The sequence below is a fragment of the Carcharodon carcharias genome, chromosome 7 (genome assembly GCF_017639515.1).
Source record: "Carcharodon carcharias isolate sCarCar2 chromosome 7, sCarCar2.pri, whole genome shotgun sequence".
NCBI classification, from domain to species: domain Eukaryota; kingdom Metazoa; phylum Chordata; class Chondrichthyes; order Lamniformes; family Lamnidae; genus Carcharodon; species Carcharodon carcharias.
In genome coordinates, this window is record NC_054473.1 from 169,844,841 (window position 1) to 169,859,568 (window position 14,728).

Consider the following 14,728-nt stretch of genomic DNA (forward strand, 5'->3'; position numbering starts at 1 on the left):
AATGTTTGTGTTCCAATGATAAACCCAATTTCCAAGTAATGGAGACTGTTTTCTGTTTCTCATCATGAACTTTGATTATATGTTGCAAGGATTAAGTAATGGAGCATCCTTGTCCTGGTCACCTTTGGAAACTTGCTCATTCTGTTAACCTGTTACCAAGTTCAACATTCCTAGGAAGGATTGCTAATAAGTCTTATTCTACTCCGTCAGTTCCAGCTCTTTGCACTAGATTAATTCATGTTCCATGTTTTGTGCTGTCAGATACTTTCTAATAAATGCACTTAACTTCAATTGTCGACTCAGTCATCTTCCAACAAATATTCCTTTTGTTCTGAATAAAATTGCATGTGTTCCTGATTTGCTGTCAGATCTGTCAAATTTGCAAGATGGTGTGCTGAAGAAAATACAGCAGCAGTTTTAAAAAATGATTAATGTTGCTCTACAGTCAGCATAACAGGACAGATGCCAGTAAACTTGGAAACACTTTCTTAATATGGCTGTATCTATTTGGTCAAAAAACTGTTAGTAAGTACCTGAAAAGTGTACCATGCCCTTGCTATTGTATGTCATCACAGTTGTGCTGTTTTAGTAGTGGTATGTTTGTGTGTTTTACGTAAATTGCTGGGTGATGGATTGAGGAAAGCATAGTTACACATGTGTTTACCCTTTCTTTGAGTAAATGGAATTTTGTTGCGGATAATGAATAAGCACTACCAGCAATTAGTGGGCTTGTGCAAAACCTGGATTTCAAGTCTTCAGTCAGAGTCCATTATGTTCGTTACTGTTTGAGATGGAACTGTTAGTATATGGGATTTGGATACATACAAATTGCATGAAAGTGTTTCACTAGTTAACTCATTATTAGATCAAGCTGAACAAACATTTATTTGTGAAAATAGATATAGTGTGATTGCACCATAGCATATTCTACACCTGCAAAATTGTTAGCACTATAATAGCCATTCACTGCCCTAGTACATTGGGCAGCAATAAACTATGCCACAGGGTGTTGAGGTGCAGATTTGTGCGTGTGATGTCTTAAAGAAAGGTGACCCATAAATGGAGCTGCCAGGATAAACTGAGACAGTGACTATATTTATAGTGCTGTTGCCATATTTGCTAGCTGCCTGAGTCAGATAATGAAACCAGGGCTAACAAAGAAAAAAAAAATTTGCGCATGAGGGAATGTAGTTATAAGATAGGGGAGCACGCAGATATAATCTTGATTAAAATGCTATATCAGTTAAGCATGATGTAACTAAAGTTTTTACGTTTTACAATGTCTCAGTTTATCCTGGCAGCACCATTTATGGGCCACCTTTCTTTAGGACATCACATGCACAAATCTGCACCTCAACACCCTGTGGCATAGCTTATTGCTGCCTAATGTACTGGGGAAGTGAATAGCTATTATAGTACTAACAATTTTGCAGATGTAGAATATGCTATGGTGCAATCACACCAAAGGTTTTAATGTATTACATTAAGATCAGTGAGCAACATTTTGGGGACCAGATTGAAAGTCACTTCAATGGGTAAATTTAAATTCAGTGTATTAATCTTGTAATGTGATTTTTTTTCCATATCTACAGAACTGCTGGAAAATGTGAAATTGGTTCATAAACCAGTGTCTTTGCAACCTCGAGGTCTGATCAACAAAAGCAATTGGTGCTATATCAATGCTGTATCCTTAAAATCTGAATACAACATGGTATCGAACATCCAACAATTCATATGTACAGCCAAAGGACTGGAAATGTTGAAACAAAAAAAACTAAATTTTGCTATGTGATATGATTTGAGCATATTTATAACCATTCTTGTGAAAGGCTTATTGAAATAAATTTCATAGTTCTAGATGTGCTGGTGGGTGAAGTAGTAAATTTTCAGTAAATAATTGTGTGCCACTGCCAAGGTATTGGAGTTAACAGAAAGCAGCGCTGGGAATAACTGAAAGCAAGTGAAATCAGAAGTCTCAAACATTTTTTTAAGCTTATTAAGATTATTGTGACTATGGGGTACCTCTTTCCTCCAAAAAATCTGCAAAGCTTACACTTTTGTCTCCAAAAACAGTTTGCATTTATATAATTCACAGAATCACAATTTGTTGTATTTGTGTAATTCATTTAAAATGGAAACATAACTCGAGGCACTTAAGAGACCGGGCGTTAATGCTCAGCCAAAAGATAATTTTCAAATGAATACCTGAGGAAATTTGTTTCGATTGTTGCATTAGACAATAGCAAAATTCATAACCTGAAAGTTATTTAAAACGGGCCGATTAAATATCATCTAATTTCAATAAAATTGAAGTTTACTGTTATTACGAGTCATTTTAACTGAAAAATGCCATACTTGAGTGATCCTTGTTGAAAATGCAATCACCTTTTGTTGTAATGTAATACTTGAACCGATGAAGCTTGGAATCATTAATCTTACAAAAGGGTTGAGATAATGTCAGAGTAGAGCTCATAGATTAGAAAAATTATCTGTATCTCTTAGACTACAATCTTGAAGGAACTTTAGTTGAGTTACAGTCTGCAGTATTTGAAATAAAAAGCATACAATTAGCATTTATTACCCAGCATTGTCCTTTTGCTTATGTGTAAGTTAGCAAAATTTAGAGATATTTTCCAAATTTTGTTTATTTTTTTACATTTCCAGGCAAACTTTGCCCTTGTTCATTTCATGAAACGGGGTTTGTCAACCTGTCCGACTCCATCAAAATATAGCAAATTAAGATTGAAGTTATGAGAAAATGAGTACAGTTAAACAATCTGCAGTAAAATAATTTTAGTTCTTTAGAATGGTACCTCTATATTGGTAGTTCCCATTCATCAACTACAGCTCATCACAATCTGATTAATTAATCTGATTAACAGAAGGCACCAGCTGGCACTTTCTGTAGCTGTACTTACCGGTTAAAAATAAGAGTAAAAAGGAGCTTCATTTAGCTTTAATCAAGCTGAATAAATTTGGGATTTATGTTGCGTTGTAATAATTTCTGTGCAGGTGACATGGGAAGCAAATTGCAACAGCATAACTTCCTCCTGTTTCTTCACCCATTTTAATCTGATATTACCACAGTAGATGTTTTATAAGTAATCTTTGGAGCATTTTTACTCTTATTTTTAACTGATAAGTACAGCTACAGAAAGTGCCAGCTGGTGCCTTCTGTTAATCAGATTAATCAGATTGTGATGAGCAGTAGTTGATGAATGGGAATTACCAATATAGAGGTACATTCTAAAGAACTAAAATTATTTTACTGCTGATTGTTTTACTGTACTTATTTTTTCATAACGTCAATCTTAATCACACTGTACAAAATTGAAAATACATGTGGAACATGCTATTCTCCAATCAAATAATAGGACATCACTGCATTTAACGAAAATTAAAATTATGTATTAATGTGTAGTATAGGTAGAGTACTTCAAGTGCGACTACCCGAAAACCCAGGTATTTTTATAATATTCCATGCATCAATTTTAATTGTGTAAAAGTTAAAAAAAAACTTACCTCGACAATTCAGCTAGACGCTGCATTGGTGCGGTGTGGCTTCAGACTAGTTAACAGCTTCATCGTATTGAGCGCTGCTCTATCCCACGCCCCAAGCGACCCTTGACCCCACCCAACCTGGCTTGACCTGAACTGCCATAGTCCAAAATGTCCCATCCCAAATCGGCAATATCTGAAATCCAGCACGCCCTCAGTCAGAGGGTGTTGGATTTGAGGTACTGTGTCTGTATATGAAGAAAACAGACAAGCCATTCACAGGCCCTTGTTTTGTGTGGTTTTAATTCCATCAGAATTTTAAAAAAATATTTTGAAATATGTAATATTTGTAAATATATGTAAATTTGTTTCTGTTGCTTCCACTGCTTGGCATCAAATACTGTGTTTGTAGGTCCTTTGCAAATCAAAGGGAACTATTATCTCCTTAACTAATATAATATAGACTTTGCAAGCTTTGGTTGCATGCCCACCCATGTATCATCTGATGAAGTCTATTCCAATATATAGTGAGACACAAAGACCTCGCAGTTCTACACCAATGATTGACAGCTTGTATGTATTACATATGTTTATACACGTACTTAACGTTTTCAGTGTAGTGCATGTGCAGCCCCAGGCATCTAAGGACATCACAGGCCTGTTTTTGCTTGGTCTTGTGTGGCTGTACGCCACTTGTCCCTCTTAGGAAGTTGTAGACGGACCGCTCGGGGTCACGTAGCTATTTAGCACAGAGGATTCTCGTTCATTATCGGAATTAACCAGACTCCTGACTCCGCAAGGCCTCCCCCCCCCCCCCCAATCTACAAGGCATAAGTAAGAAGTCAGGAGTGTGATGGAATACTCTCCACTTGCCTGGTTGAGTACAGCACCAACAACACTGAAGAAGCATGACACCAACCAGGACAAAGCAACCTGCTTGATTGACACCCTATCCACAAACATTCACTCCTTCCACCCCCCCTCAATCCCAGTGACAGCAGTACCATGTACAAGATGCACTACAGGAACTCACCAAGGTTACTTAGACAGCATCTTCCAAACCCATGACCAGTACCATCTAGAAGGATAAGGGCAGCAGATGCATGGGAACACCACCACCTGGAAGTTCCACTCACCATCCTGACTTGGAATTATATTGCTGTTCCTTCACTGTCACTGGTTCAAAATCCTGGAACTCCCTTCTTAACAGCACTGGGTGTACCTACACCACATGGACTGCAGCGGTTCAAGAAGGCAGCTCACCACCACTCTCTCAAGGGCAATTAGGATAGGCAATAAATGCTGGCTTAGCCATTGCCATCCACATCCTATGAATGAATTAAAAAAAAATGTTTTGAACAGTGCTTTAGTCAGTTATATGGTCAGGTCTGCTCACGTTTATATAAATTTAAAAGTAAACTAGGTCAGATAGAATTTGTAAATGTTCATATTGTGGTATGCCTTATACGATTGCTTTCTAAGAATTTTTAGCTTAGTTTATTTATATTTTGATAAAAGAATAAACGCATTAAAAACTTTGGAAAAAAATGTTCTCTAAACTGAACGTTGTTCTATTTTGTTAATTAAATAGCGTTCGACTGATGAATGAGTTCAGTACTATGCCAGTACCCTCCAAGCCAAAACCAGGTATGTAATTTAGGTAACACAGCCCATATATTTTAGTGGCTTTGTGCTAATAAAGGCTTCTGTCAACTCCATTTTATTTAAAATGTCATTAAAATAGCACATAGGGCCGTGACTTCCAAGCTGTCCAGCATCGAATTTGGGAGGGGCGGGGGAATACCCTGAAGTTGTGTTGGGGGAAAATCCCAAAGTTTTGCTGGGGAATCCCTCTTGGAATTTCATAGGTAAGGGTTTGCATGCCAGTTGCCCAGAAGCACAAAATTTTTGCGCAGAGTGGCATTCTGACGCTGATTGTCACTCTGAGGAAGTTACTACCATAGTTTGATTCTGAAATGCCCAACTACACATTAGTTAATTTTTCATTTTTGGTATTTATAATATACTTTAAAAATGAAAAGCAGAAAATCTTCATGACTAAAAGTAATTCATGTTGCTGTGTAAATGCTTTATTTCTGCATTTTACTAGAATCTCTTTTTATAATTTTTCATAATTATGTAAGGTACTGGTGATAAAACTGTTAAAGATATTCGCGCTGGAATTCCTTTCGAACCAACCTACATTTACAGAGTGCTGACGGTTATCAAGTCAAGTTTATCTGAAAAAGTAAGTTTGGTGTATTGTTTTCCCTGGAGTATATTGTGAATTTTTTCTTAATCCCAAATGGTGTTTTGGAGTTTTAATATTATTGACACCCATCAAGCCCTTTTAGTACCACTGCTTTTGTTCTGTTGCAGTTTGAATATGCAATGCTGCAGTGAAACTGTAAACAAAAGTTAAGTTGAATTATGTAAGACCCTTGTGCTCATTAACAATCCAGATTGGTTTTATCATTTTTGTAATTCATAATGGTAAAATCCTGTATGTCAAAGTGGAACTTAAAATGAAAAAGTTATTGGTGGCGCAGTGCATGGTGCCATGGATTGGGATGTGAGTTTATGCCCGTGACTTCTCCTCTTCTCTCTCCTCCCCCCACACCTGAGTTGTTCCGATCTCTCTCGTACCAAGTGGGAGGTGCTGAAGAGAGGCCGTGCCCTTCCTCACAGAGGAGAGTTGTCACCGAGCCATGCTCTTCCTGTGATGATGAAAGGTATTTTTTAATAATCATTAGTTGTTTTCGACTGTTTGTCTGCAACTGAACTTTTAAATTTTTCCCGCCCCAAGTTTCTATATATTGAAATTGCTTTTCCTGATTTAGGAGTACTGGAGACCTTGCTCCCAATCACTCTACAATTGCTGGTGAATAGTCAGCTGTAAGGTGAATGAGAGTGATGGCCCTCTAAGCTTCCTTTTTTTTTAAGAGAAATCGCCCAGTGACTCCATCTTATTGAGATTGGGATTTCTCCACCCCTTCTTCTTATCACTTGCCCGGCCCCTCCCCTCCCCACCCCACCCCTGGCTGGGAATCATGGACATCTTGTATCATCTTCACAATGCAGTTGTTGGAACTCCAACATTGTACATCACTGTGCCACCATGTGCAATTGACTTCACAATTCCCTTGCACTGCAAGAAGCAAATGTCTTGTGGTATCTGTTAGTCTATCCATTAACACTTAGTCTAAAATTGCAAGTGTATTTGTAGCCTTTTTGGAAATATTTGATAGATGTTTTTCATCTCGCCTCCTTTTCCATAAGTAGTCTGTCAATGATTGAACCAATTACATGGAATAGAAAATGCCAAAAAAAATGGTAAAAACCTGGTGTGCACATGGGTTGAATTTGTGATTGGACAATGGACTAATCTGCAAATCAGTTATGGGCAATCTTTCCATAGAGTGCAGGTTTATTTATATTATACCCACCCAACAACTTTCCAGCTTCATGTCAGTGACCATAATATTTCTTGAAAGAGTTCTGCAAATGAAAATTTGGAATAAGGTTGAGTTCCTCCATTGTGGCTCCAGCTAGGCTTGTGGTAGCTAAGTAGCATTGGCCCTCAAGCCTCTATTATTTAATGACTTTTAGTTGATTTCCTATAAACTTGATAAAGAAAGATCAGCAGGATAAATTTGCCATGACCTTATCAACTTTTCTACCAGATTCCAAGAAGATGCAAATGTTATTATGCCTCGTTTTTCAAAACACACCAAGGCATTTTATCTTATCCCTTTATATAGATATTTCAGGCTCCTGATACAAGACTAGCTATAATTTCAGGCGTTTGTTACATAGTGTCACTAGCCAAAGTTGTATCTTCAGAGCTGATTATTCTTGCCAGCATGAGAAATACAACTCATCAGAGAGAATACTTTTTCATGCTTGAGGAAATTTCCCACTTGCCATTACTTGCTCTCATTCTTTTTCCGTTAGTGGAATAGATTTAGTATTGGTCAGTTATTTCAGGCCCTTCATGACTGCTGCATTGCAAATTGTATAGAGAATATTTGCATTTATATAGCACTTTTCATGTCTTAACATGTTCCGAAGTGCTGCACATCCAATTAAGTACTTTATAAGCATAGTCATTTGTAATGTAGGGAAAAGCAGCAGCAAATTTATGCACAGCAAGATCCCACTATTATCAGCAAGATATATTCTGATTGTTCTAGTTATGTTGGTTGAGCAATAAATGTTGTACAAGATATTGGTAGAATTTCCCTGTTGCTCTTCGAATTGTGCCATGGTATCTTTCGCATCCACGTGTCGGGGCAGACTGAGCCTCAGTTTACTCTCTCATCTGAAAGATGCCACTCCCCCAAGTGTCAGCCTAGATTATGTGCTCATGTGTCTGGGAGGGGCTTGTACCCATAACTGTTTTACTTGAAGGTGAGATTACGGACGCATTTTATTCTTGAGTTTCAATCTGCAATGTGTTGTGAATGAATGTTTTGACGGTACACTGATGGATTTCAAAGAAGCCTAGTTATTTCTTCAAAGAAGACACTTTTAAGATTCCTCCTTTTAAAAAAAAAAGTGTCCCTCACATGAAGCATATTCTCTGACTCTAATGTTTCTTGCTTCGACTGAAAGCCGCCTTTCTTACATCAGTCAATTTCTTTAGCAATGGTGCTGCAGTTGCAGCTAAGTTCTTTGTGTAAGCTCTCCAACAGTTGCTATAGTTGTTTTGATCAGGTTTTACTTAAGAAAGCAGTTTCAGGAATGGTTACACTAACTGCAGCCTGCTTTGCCCAGCACTCTGGCAACATGTCTTTTCCCATATGAGGGAAATGTTTGATTGTATTCTGGGCAGGATTATTAATTTTAGCAAGTTGACTCTGAAACCAATGGTTCGAAGACTTTTCCTTGACAAAACCGTTTATTGTATTAGGATTGACTGAATTGCTCTGCAGAGAGTGGGCACGAGCTTGATGGGTTGAATTGCTGTAATGATGCTTATGACTCTATTACAAATATCCTGTAAGCACAGTTAAGCTTTTTTTATGTTCATCATTATATTCTGTCACCAAAGTGGCTTTAAAAAATGTATTTCCTGAGTTGGTACATGTCTTTGAATTAGAACATTGTTGGTTCAAGGATCACTTGAGGACTTAATCTGAGTTGACCATTTAGTGCAGTAATGAGAAGGTACTGGATGAGAGATCACGAGAGGTTAAACCGAGGCTCTATCTCTCTTCCTGTGGCCCATGTGATTGGTAAAGATCTTGTGCCACAAACGTTGAATTGGAGCAGGATATTGTCCTAGTGTCCTCCCTGAATTCCTTGCTCGTTAACAGCACAAAAAACTTAATTTGGCCATTCATGTCACTTGCTGTTTGTGGGACTTTGTGCAAATTGGCTGCTGCATTTATCCACATGTGTGATTATTTCAGAAAGCAAAATAATTCATTGGATTGAAAAGCTTTGAGGTGTTCTGAAAAATTGAATAAGATTCTATAATAAGGCAAGTGTTATTTTTCCTGCTGAGACTTTCTATCACTAGTTTCTTTTTCAGCTTGTATTTTTTTAAATGTATGTTTTAATTAATGGGTCATATTTTCTTATTTAGGGCAGGCAAGAAGATGCAGAGGAATATCTGGGCTTCATTTTAAATGGCCTTCATGAGGAAATGTTGGCACTCAAGAAACTGATTACTCCCCAGGATGAAAGTAAGTGATCTTTCTTTGACCCCAGAATTTTGCAAATAGTTTCCTGAAATGTGTTTAGTTAAATTCCTGAAATGTGAAAAGTTGAATTTTTGAAACCAACTTTTTAGGCCAAAAGTCATGAATTGACTTTAACATGGGTAAGATTTTTGAAGGATTGATATGCGTGCTTGATTTGGGTTCGTTTTTGATAGCTGCATTGGAATAAAGTAAAAATCAACATCACTATAAGAATTCATGTTAATTCTCTAACATTTATTTTGTAGCATTAAAAACTACATTTCCTCCACAATATAAAAAATACCATAATGAATTAACTATACTTCACATTATACACTTCACTGAGCAATTCATCCCAGGTAGTCTGGGTGTGTATAACATCATATGGATCTTCTTTATCTTCATCATCATCACCATCATTGCTGGTACTGGTAACTTTGGCATCATCATTCCACAAGTTATGGTCGTCGGTACTGTCCAACATATTCGATATTCCACATTTTACAAATTATTTTTTGACAATATTGAGATCAAGTACATTCTACGCATCTATGACCCATTGGCACAATGTTGCTCATGAGGATGTTGGCATATTTCCACCTTTAGTGAATGTTTTCTTGCCTTCCAACATCAAACGGATACTTCCTTCGAGAGGTTTATTTATACACACCCAAGGGGTGAACAGCACTCTTAAGACCGACGGGGATAACTGCCACATTGGTGTTGGTTGATCTCGCATCATGGACAACCAGGTGGGATTTGAATATGTCTCAGATGAGCAAACCTTTTTCTTCGCATGGGCCTCCTGGCCTCAAATTTCACACTTCTTCTTTGATCCATTTCTTGTAACCATGTTCACCCATCCAGCCTTTCTTGTGAATGTGGACGGCGAAGCTTTTCTGAAATTTCTCTTTGGGAGAGCTTTGCATTTGAATATCACCATTGGCTTTAATTTTATGCCAACAGCCAAAAAGATGGAACCACTGAACCATGCCTTCTCATGGCCAATCGTTCTTTACAAGGACGATTTTTCTCACCAGTCTTGCTAACACTTTTGTTTGCTGGCTTGCAGAAGTTCATTGGTGTTTCATCCATATATCCAGCTCAGACTAATCAACATGTATTCTCCTCTTGACAGCAGATGACACAGTAGTGGAAATTTATGATTTTATTGTCGAGATCAGGTGGCAGCTATTGTGAAATTTGTATTTTCTGACAGAGTACTAAATCATGTCTTTTCATGAATCTTGTGTGGTATCTGGCACTGGCCTTGAATTCTGAAATGCCATCTTTCTTAGCTTCTCTGAGGGCTTAGAGTTGGATGGCTCAATGGGTGATGATATGACTCTTTTGCCAGTGCTCATTAACCCATTCTCCCACTTTTTTATGCAGTTTAAATTAGGCTGCATGCTTGTTCTTTAATCAAGGCATCATGTTAGATCATGTGGTGAGCCTTTAATTTTGTCGAATGGCTGGGAGATTGCAGGAATTTGCAGAGGGAAATTTCCGCGTGTACCTTTAAATTAATAAATCGTAGTAATTATGGGTAAGTAATCGATAATCACAATGTTTAATCCCTGAAATTCTAAAGGCGATTTTTGAGATATGTGAAAAATTAAATTTAAGGCTATACGTCATGGGGTCAACATTTACACGAGATCGATTTTTACACTATAAACGGTAGTTTCTTAGGGCATTACGATTGTAATCAGAAAACCCTTGAATCCAAATGTTTTATAATACTGTATGATTAGTGCATCTAATCTATAACACTTCAGTTGAAACGTCTATAATTTTCAATTATAAATTTAATCCTGTATGATAACATTCAAAGGCAAGCTATAGAGTATTTTTGGTATTCCTAGTCATCCACATCATGGAATAATGCTGAAACTAACCAGGGATATAGGGCTACCTAAAAAAAAAGTGGAGATACTTCCAAAATTAAGTATAGTTACTTAGTGAAATTTGTAAAGTGCAATATTTTGCATGCGTTAGATTATACAGAATCAGTTAGACTAATCCTGAATTTGTATTGATTTGAATGTGCATTTTTTTTAAGCCTGTTTATCCTTAATACATTTGATCAATTCTGTGATGTCAGTTTGTGACTAATCAACCCAACATCAGAGCTTTCGTGTTTTACCTTAAATTTATTACCTAGGCCTAAAATGGCAGTGGAGTTTGGTTTGTGCAGAATGTATTGAAAGAATGAATGAACTTAAATTTATGTACTGCCCTATCATGTACTTGGGTAATCCCAAAGTGTTCCACAGCCATTCAATACTTTTGAAGTGTGAACAGTAAATAGTTTGAAAGCAATAAATGAGATAAGTTACCTAGATCCTCATTTTAGTTGGTGGTTGTCTAAGGTACAGTGCAACTGGCATATGCAGAGCTCCCAGAAACCAAATACTTATTGAGAAACTTAAAGAACTTGCATGATAAAATATAGAAGAAGCTCTCTTAAACCATGGACACTCACCAGTTGCAAACTACAGACAGCTTTTAATGCACCAAGCCCATGTCTGACATCAAGCATTGGATATATAGGTCAGAGTGACGTGGAAATAGGTTTTGAGAATGAAAATGCTTTTGTGGAATGGAGAGTTCCTTACCTAGCAACCATAATGATGGACAAACTGCTCTGTTCTTGGGTTTGAATGTTTGAACAGTTCTTTTCTCGGGGTAGGGCAGTTCTTCACTGCTATGGATGATGAATAAAGAATTGCCCATTTGAACAAGCCCTTTCTTCCCACAAATCCAGCTGCAGCTCACCGACTTGCATGAATTGATGTCACCGACCACCTGAATCAAGTAAAGCACATGAGTTGCAAGAGTGACCATCCTTTCCAGCCAGGCCATGTGCATACACTTTTTTAGTGACTGTTGGTAGCTCCTCCTCGCTACACCCACAACCCTCCCATTTTCATCTTCTCCTTGGCTTCTGATGGTGGGTCCACCTTTTTTGGGGAGCTTTGGCTTTGGAAAATGAAGGTGAATGACTATCAGGTATCTGCCTGCCTACTGCTGTAAAGGATTATGGACAGTCTCAAGTCCCCAGATATCAAGCCTTCCTGCAGACTCTCAAAGTCAGAAAATCACAATTTTTTTCTTTTGTTCGCTCTTGGAATATGGGTTCATTGGCAAGTGCGGCATTTATTATGCCTTTCCAATTTGCCTCGAGAAGGTGGTGGTGAGCTGCTGCCTTGAACCACTGTATTCCATGTGAAGGAACACCCACAGTGCTGCTGGATATGTTGGTTTCAGGATTTTGACCCAGTGACAACGAAGGAACAATATTATATTTTGAAATCAGGAGGGTGTAACTTGGTGAACTTGCAGGTGATGATGTTCTCATGCAGTCCACAGGCTTTGGAGGTGCTGTCAAAGAATCTTTGGCAAGTTTCTGTAGTCTACTTTGTAGATGGTGCATAGTGGTGGAGGGAATGAATGTTTAGTGGATGGAGTGTCAAGCAGGCTGCATGTCCTGAGTGTTGTTGGAGCTGCACTCATCCAGCTAAGTGCAGAGTATTCCATTATGCTCCTGACATGTGCCTTGTAGATGATGGAAAGGCTTTGGAGAGTCAGAGGGTGAGTTACTCATTCCATAATACCCAGTCTTTTAACTGCATTGAATTTGGGTGGCTGGTCCAGTTAAGATTCTGGTTAGTGGTGACCACCAGGATTTGATGGTGGGGGAATACGGCACTGCTATGCTGTTGTATTTCATGAGGAGATAGTTAGACTCTCTCGTTGAAAATGGTTGTTGCCAGGCTCTTACATAGCACTTATCAGACCAAAACTGAATGTTGTCCAGATCTTGCAGCCTGTGGGGAAGGCCTGCTTCATATCTGAGGAGTTGCGAATGATGCAGAACACCGTGCAACCACCAGTGCACATCCCCATTTCTGTCTTTAAGTTGGAGGAGAGGTCATTGTTGAAGCAGCGGAAGATGGTTGTGCTTTACCCTGAAGAATTCCTGCAGCTTTACCCTGGGCTGAAATGATTAGTCCAGTCGCACCTAGGGAAATGTTTTCACTGTAAAATACGGTGTGCATTTAACAGAAAACTTTGGTAGTATTGGTTACTGGAGATTGACCTCCAATAACCACAATCATTTTCCTTTGTGCTAGGTATGAGTTCCAACCACTGACTTCAATTTTTCAAAGGCTCTAAGTCAAATGCTACCTTGATCTCAAGGGCAGTCACTCTCAGTCTGCAGTCTTTCATGGACTGTACCTGTGACAAGTAGATTGCTGAGGACGAGATCAATTACAATTTTTCCTCATTGGTGTTCTCGCCATCTGCTGCCAGGAAGCCGAGTCCTTCCAGGACTTCAGCCAATGTAGTGGTGCTGAACCACTCTTGGTGCTGGGCATTGAGGTTCCCCTACTCCTACATGCTGTGCTCTTGCTATTCTCATTACTTCTTCCAAATGGTCAGCTGGTAATGAGTACTACAGCTGAGGTAGGGTAGTAGATGGTAATTAACAGACGGTTTCTTTGCCTGTGTCTTATCTGATGTCTTGAGTCTTCATGGGGCCCAGAGCCAATGTTGGGGATCCCCAGGGCCACACACTCCCTCTTGTGGGCCATTATACTGCCACCACCACCGATGGAACTGTCCTACTGATGGGGCAGGGACATCGATGGAGAAGTCGGGAAAGATAGATGAAAGATTTGATTCTGTCAGAATGATTATATCAGACTGTTGTTTTACTAGTCCGTGGGACAGTTCTTCCAATTTTGCCAGAATTATGGCATCAGATGTTTAGTGAGGAGGTCATTGTAGGGTGAACTAGGCTTAGTATACCTTAGTCGTATTCAGTGCTTAGATTGATTCTAGCTGTTCCATTTGGTTTTATTCTTAGTACGTGTAGCATTAGGCTCTTTCCGACGACAGTTAAGAGTCAACCATATTCCTTTGGGTCTTGGTCACATGTAAGCGAGACCAGGTAAAGACGATTCCCTTTCCTGAAGGACATTAGTGAAGCTGATGGATTTTTGCTATTGAGTAGTTTCATGTTTGTCATTACTTTGTTAGTTTTTTAATTCCAGATTTATTTCATTAATTGAATTTAAATTGTGCAACTGCCATGATGGAATTTGAACTCATGTCTCTGGATCATTAATGCAAGCCTCTGGATTTTAAAATTCTTTCACAGGAACCTGGGTGTCACTGGCTAGGCCAGCATTTTTATTGCCTGTCCCTAATTGCTCTTGAGAAGGTGGTGGTGAGTTGACGCCTTGAACTGCTGCAGTCCATGTGGTATAGTACACCCACAGTGCAGAGAGGGAGTTCCAGAATTTTGACCCAGTGACAGTGAAGGAACAGAGATATAGTTCCAAGTCAGGATGATGCGTGACTTGGAGGGGAACTTGCAGGTGGTGGTGTCCCTGTGTGTCTGCTGCCCGTGTCCTTCTAGTTGGTAAAGGTTGGCGGTTTGGAAGGTGCTGTCGGAGGAGCCTTGGTGAGTTGCTCCAGTGCATCTTGTCAGTGGTACACAGTGCTGCCACTGTGAGTCAGTGACTGAGGGAGTG

At 38.9% G+C, this 14,728-nt stretch overlaps 1 protein-coding gene across 1 annotated transcript in view; it reads left to right on the plus strand.

The window, feature by feature from the left end:
* Positions 1-14,728, plus strand: part of usp10 (ubiquitin specific peptidase 10) — an 89,359-nt gene that overhangs the window by 34,998 nt on the left and 39,633 nt on the right. The window contains exons 5-9 of the mRNA XM_041191519.1: positions 1,593-1,684; positions 3,962-4,071; positions 5,090-5,145; positions 5,643-5,746; positions 9,089-9,188. Coding sequence (XP_041047453.1) covers positions 1,593-1,684; positions 3,962-4,071; positions 5,090-5,145; positions 5,643-5,746; positions 9,089-9,188 — 462 coding nt within the window. The remainder of the gene's footprint in view (positions 1-1,592; positions 1,685-3,961; positions 4,072-5,089; positions 5,146-5,642; positions 5,747-9,088; positions 9,189-14,728) is intronic.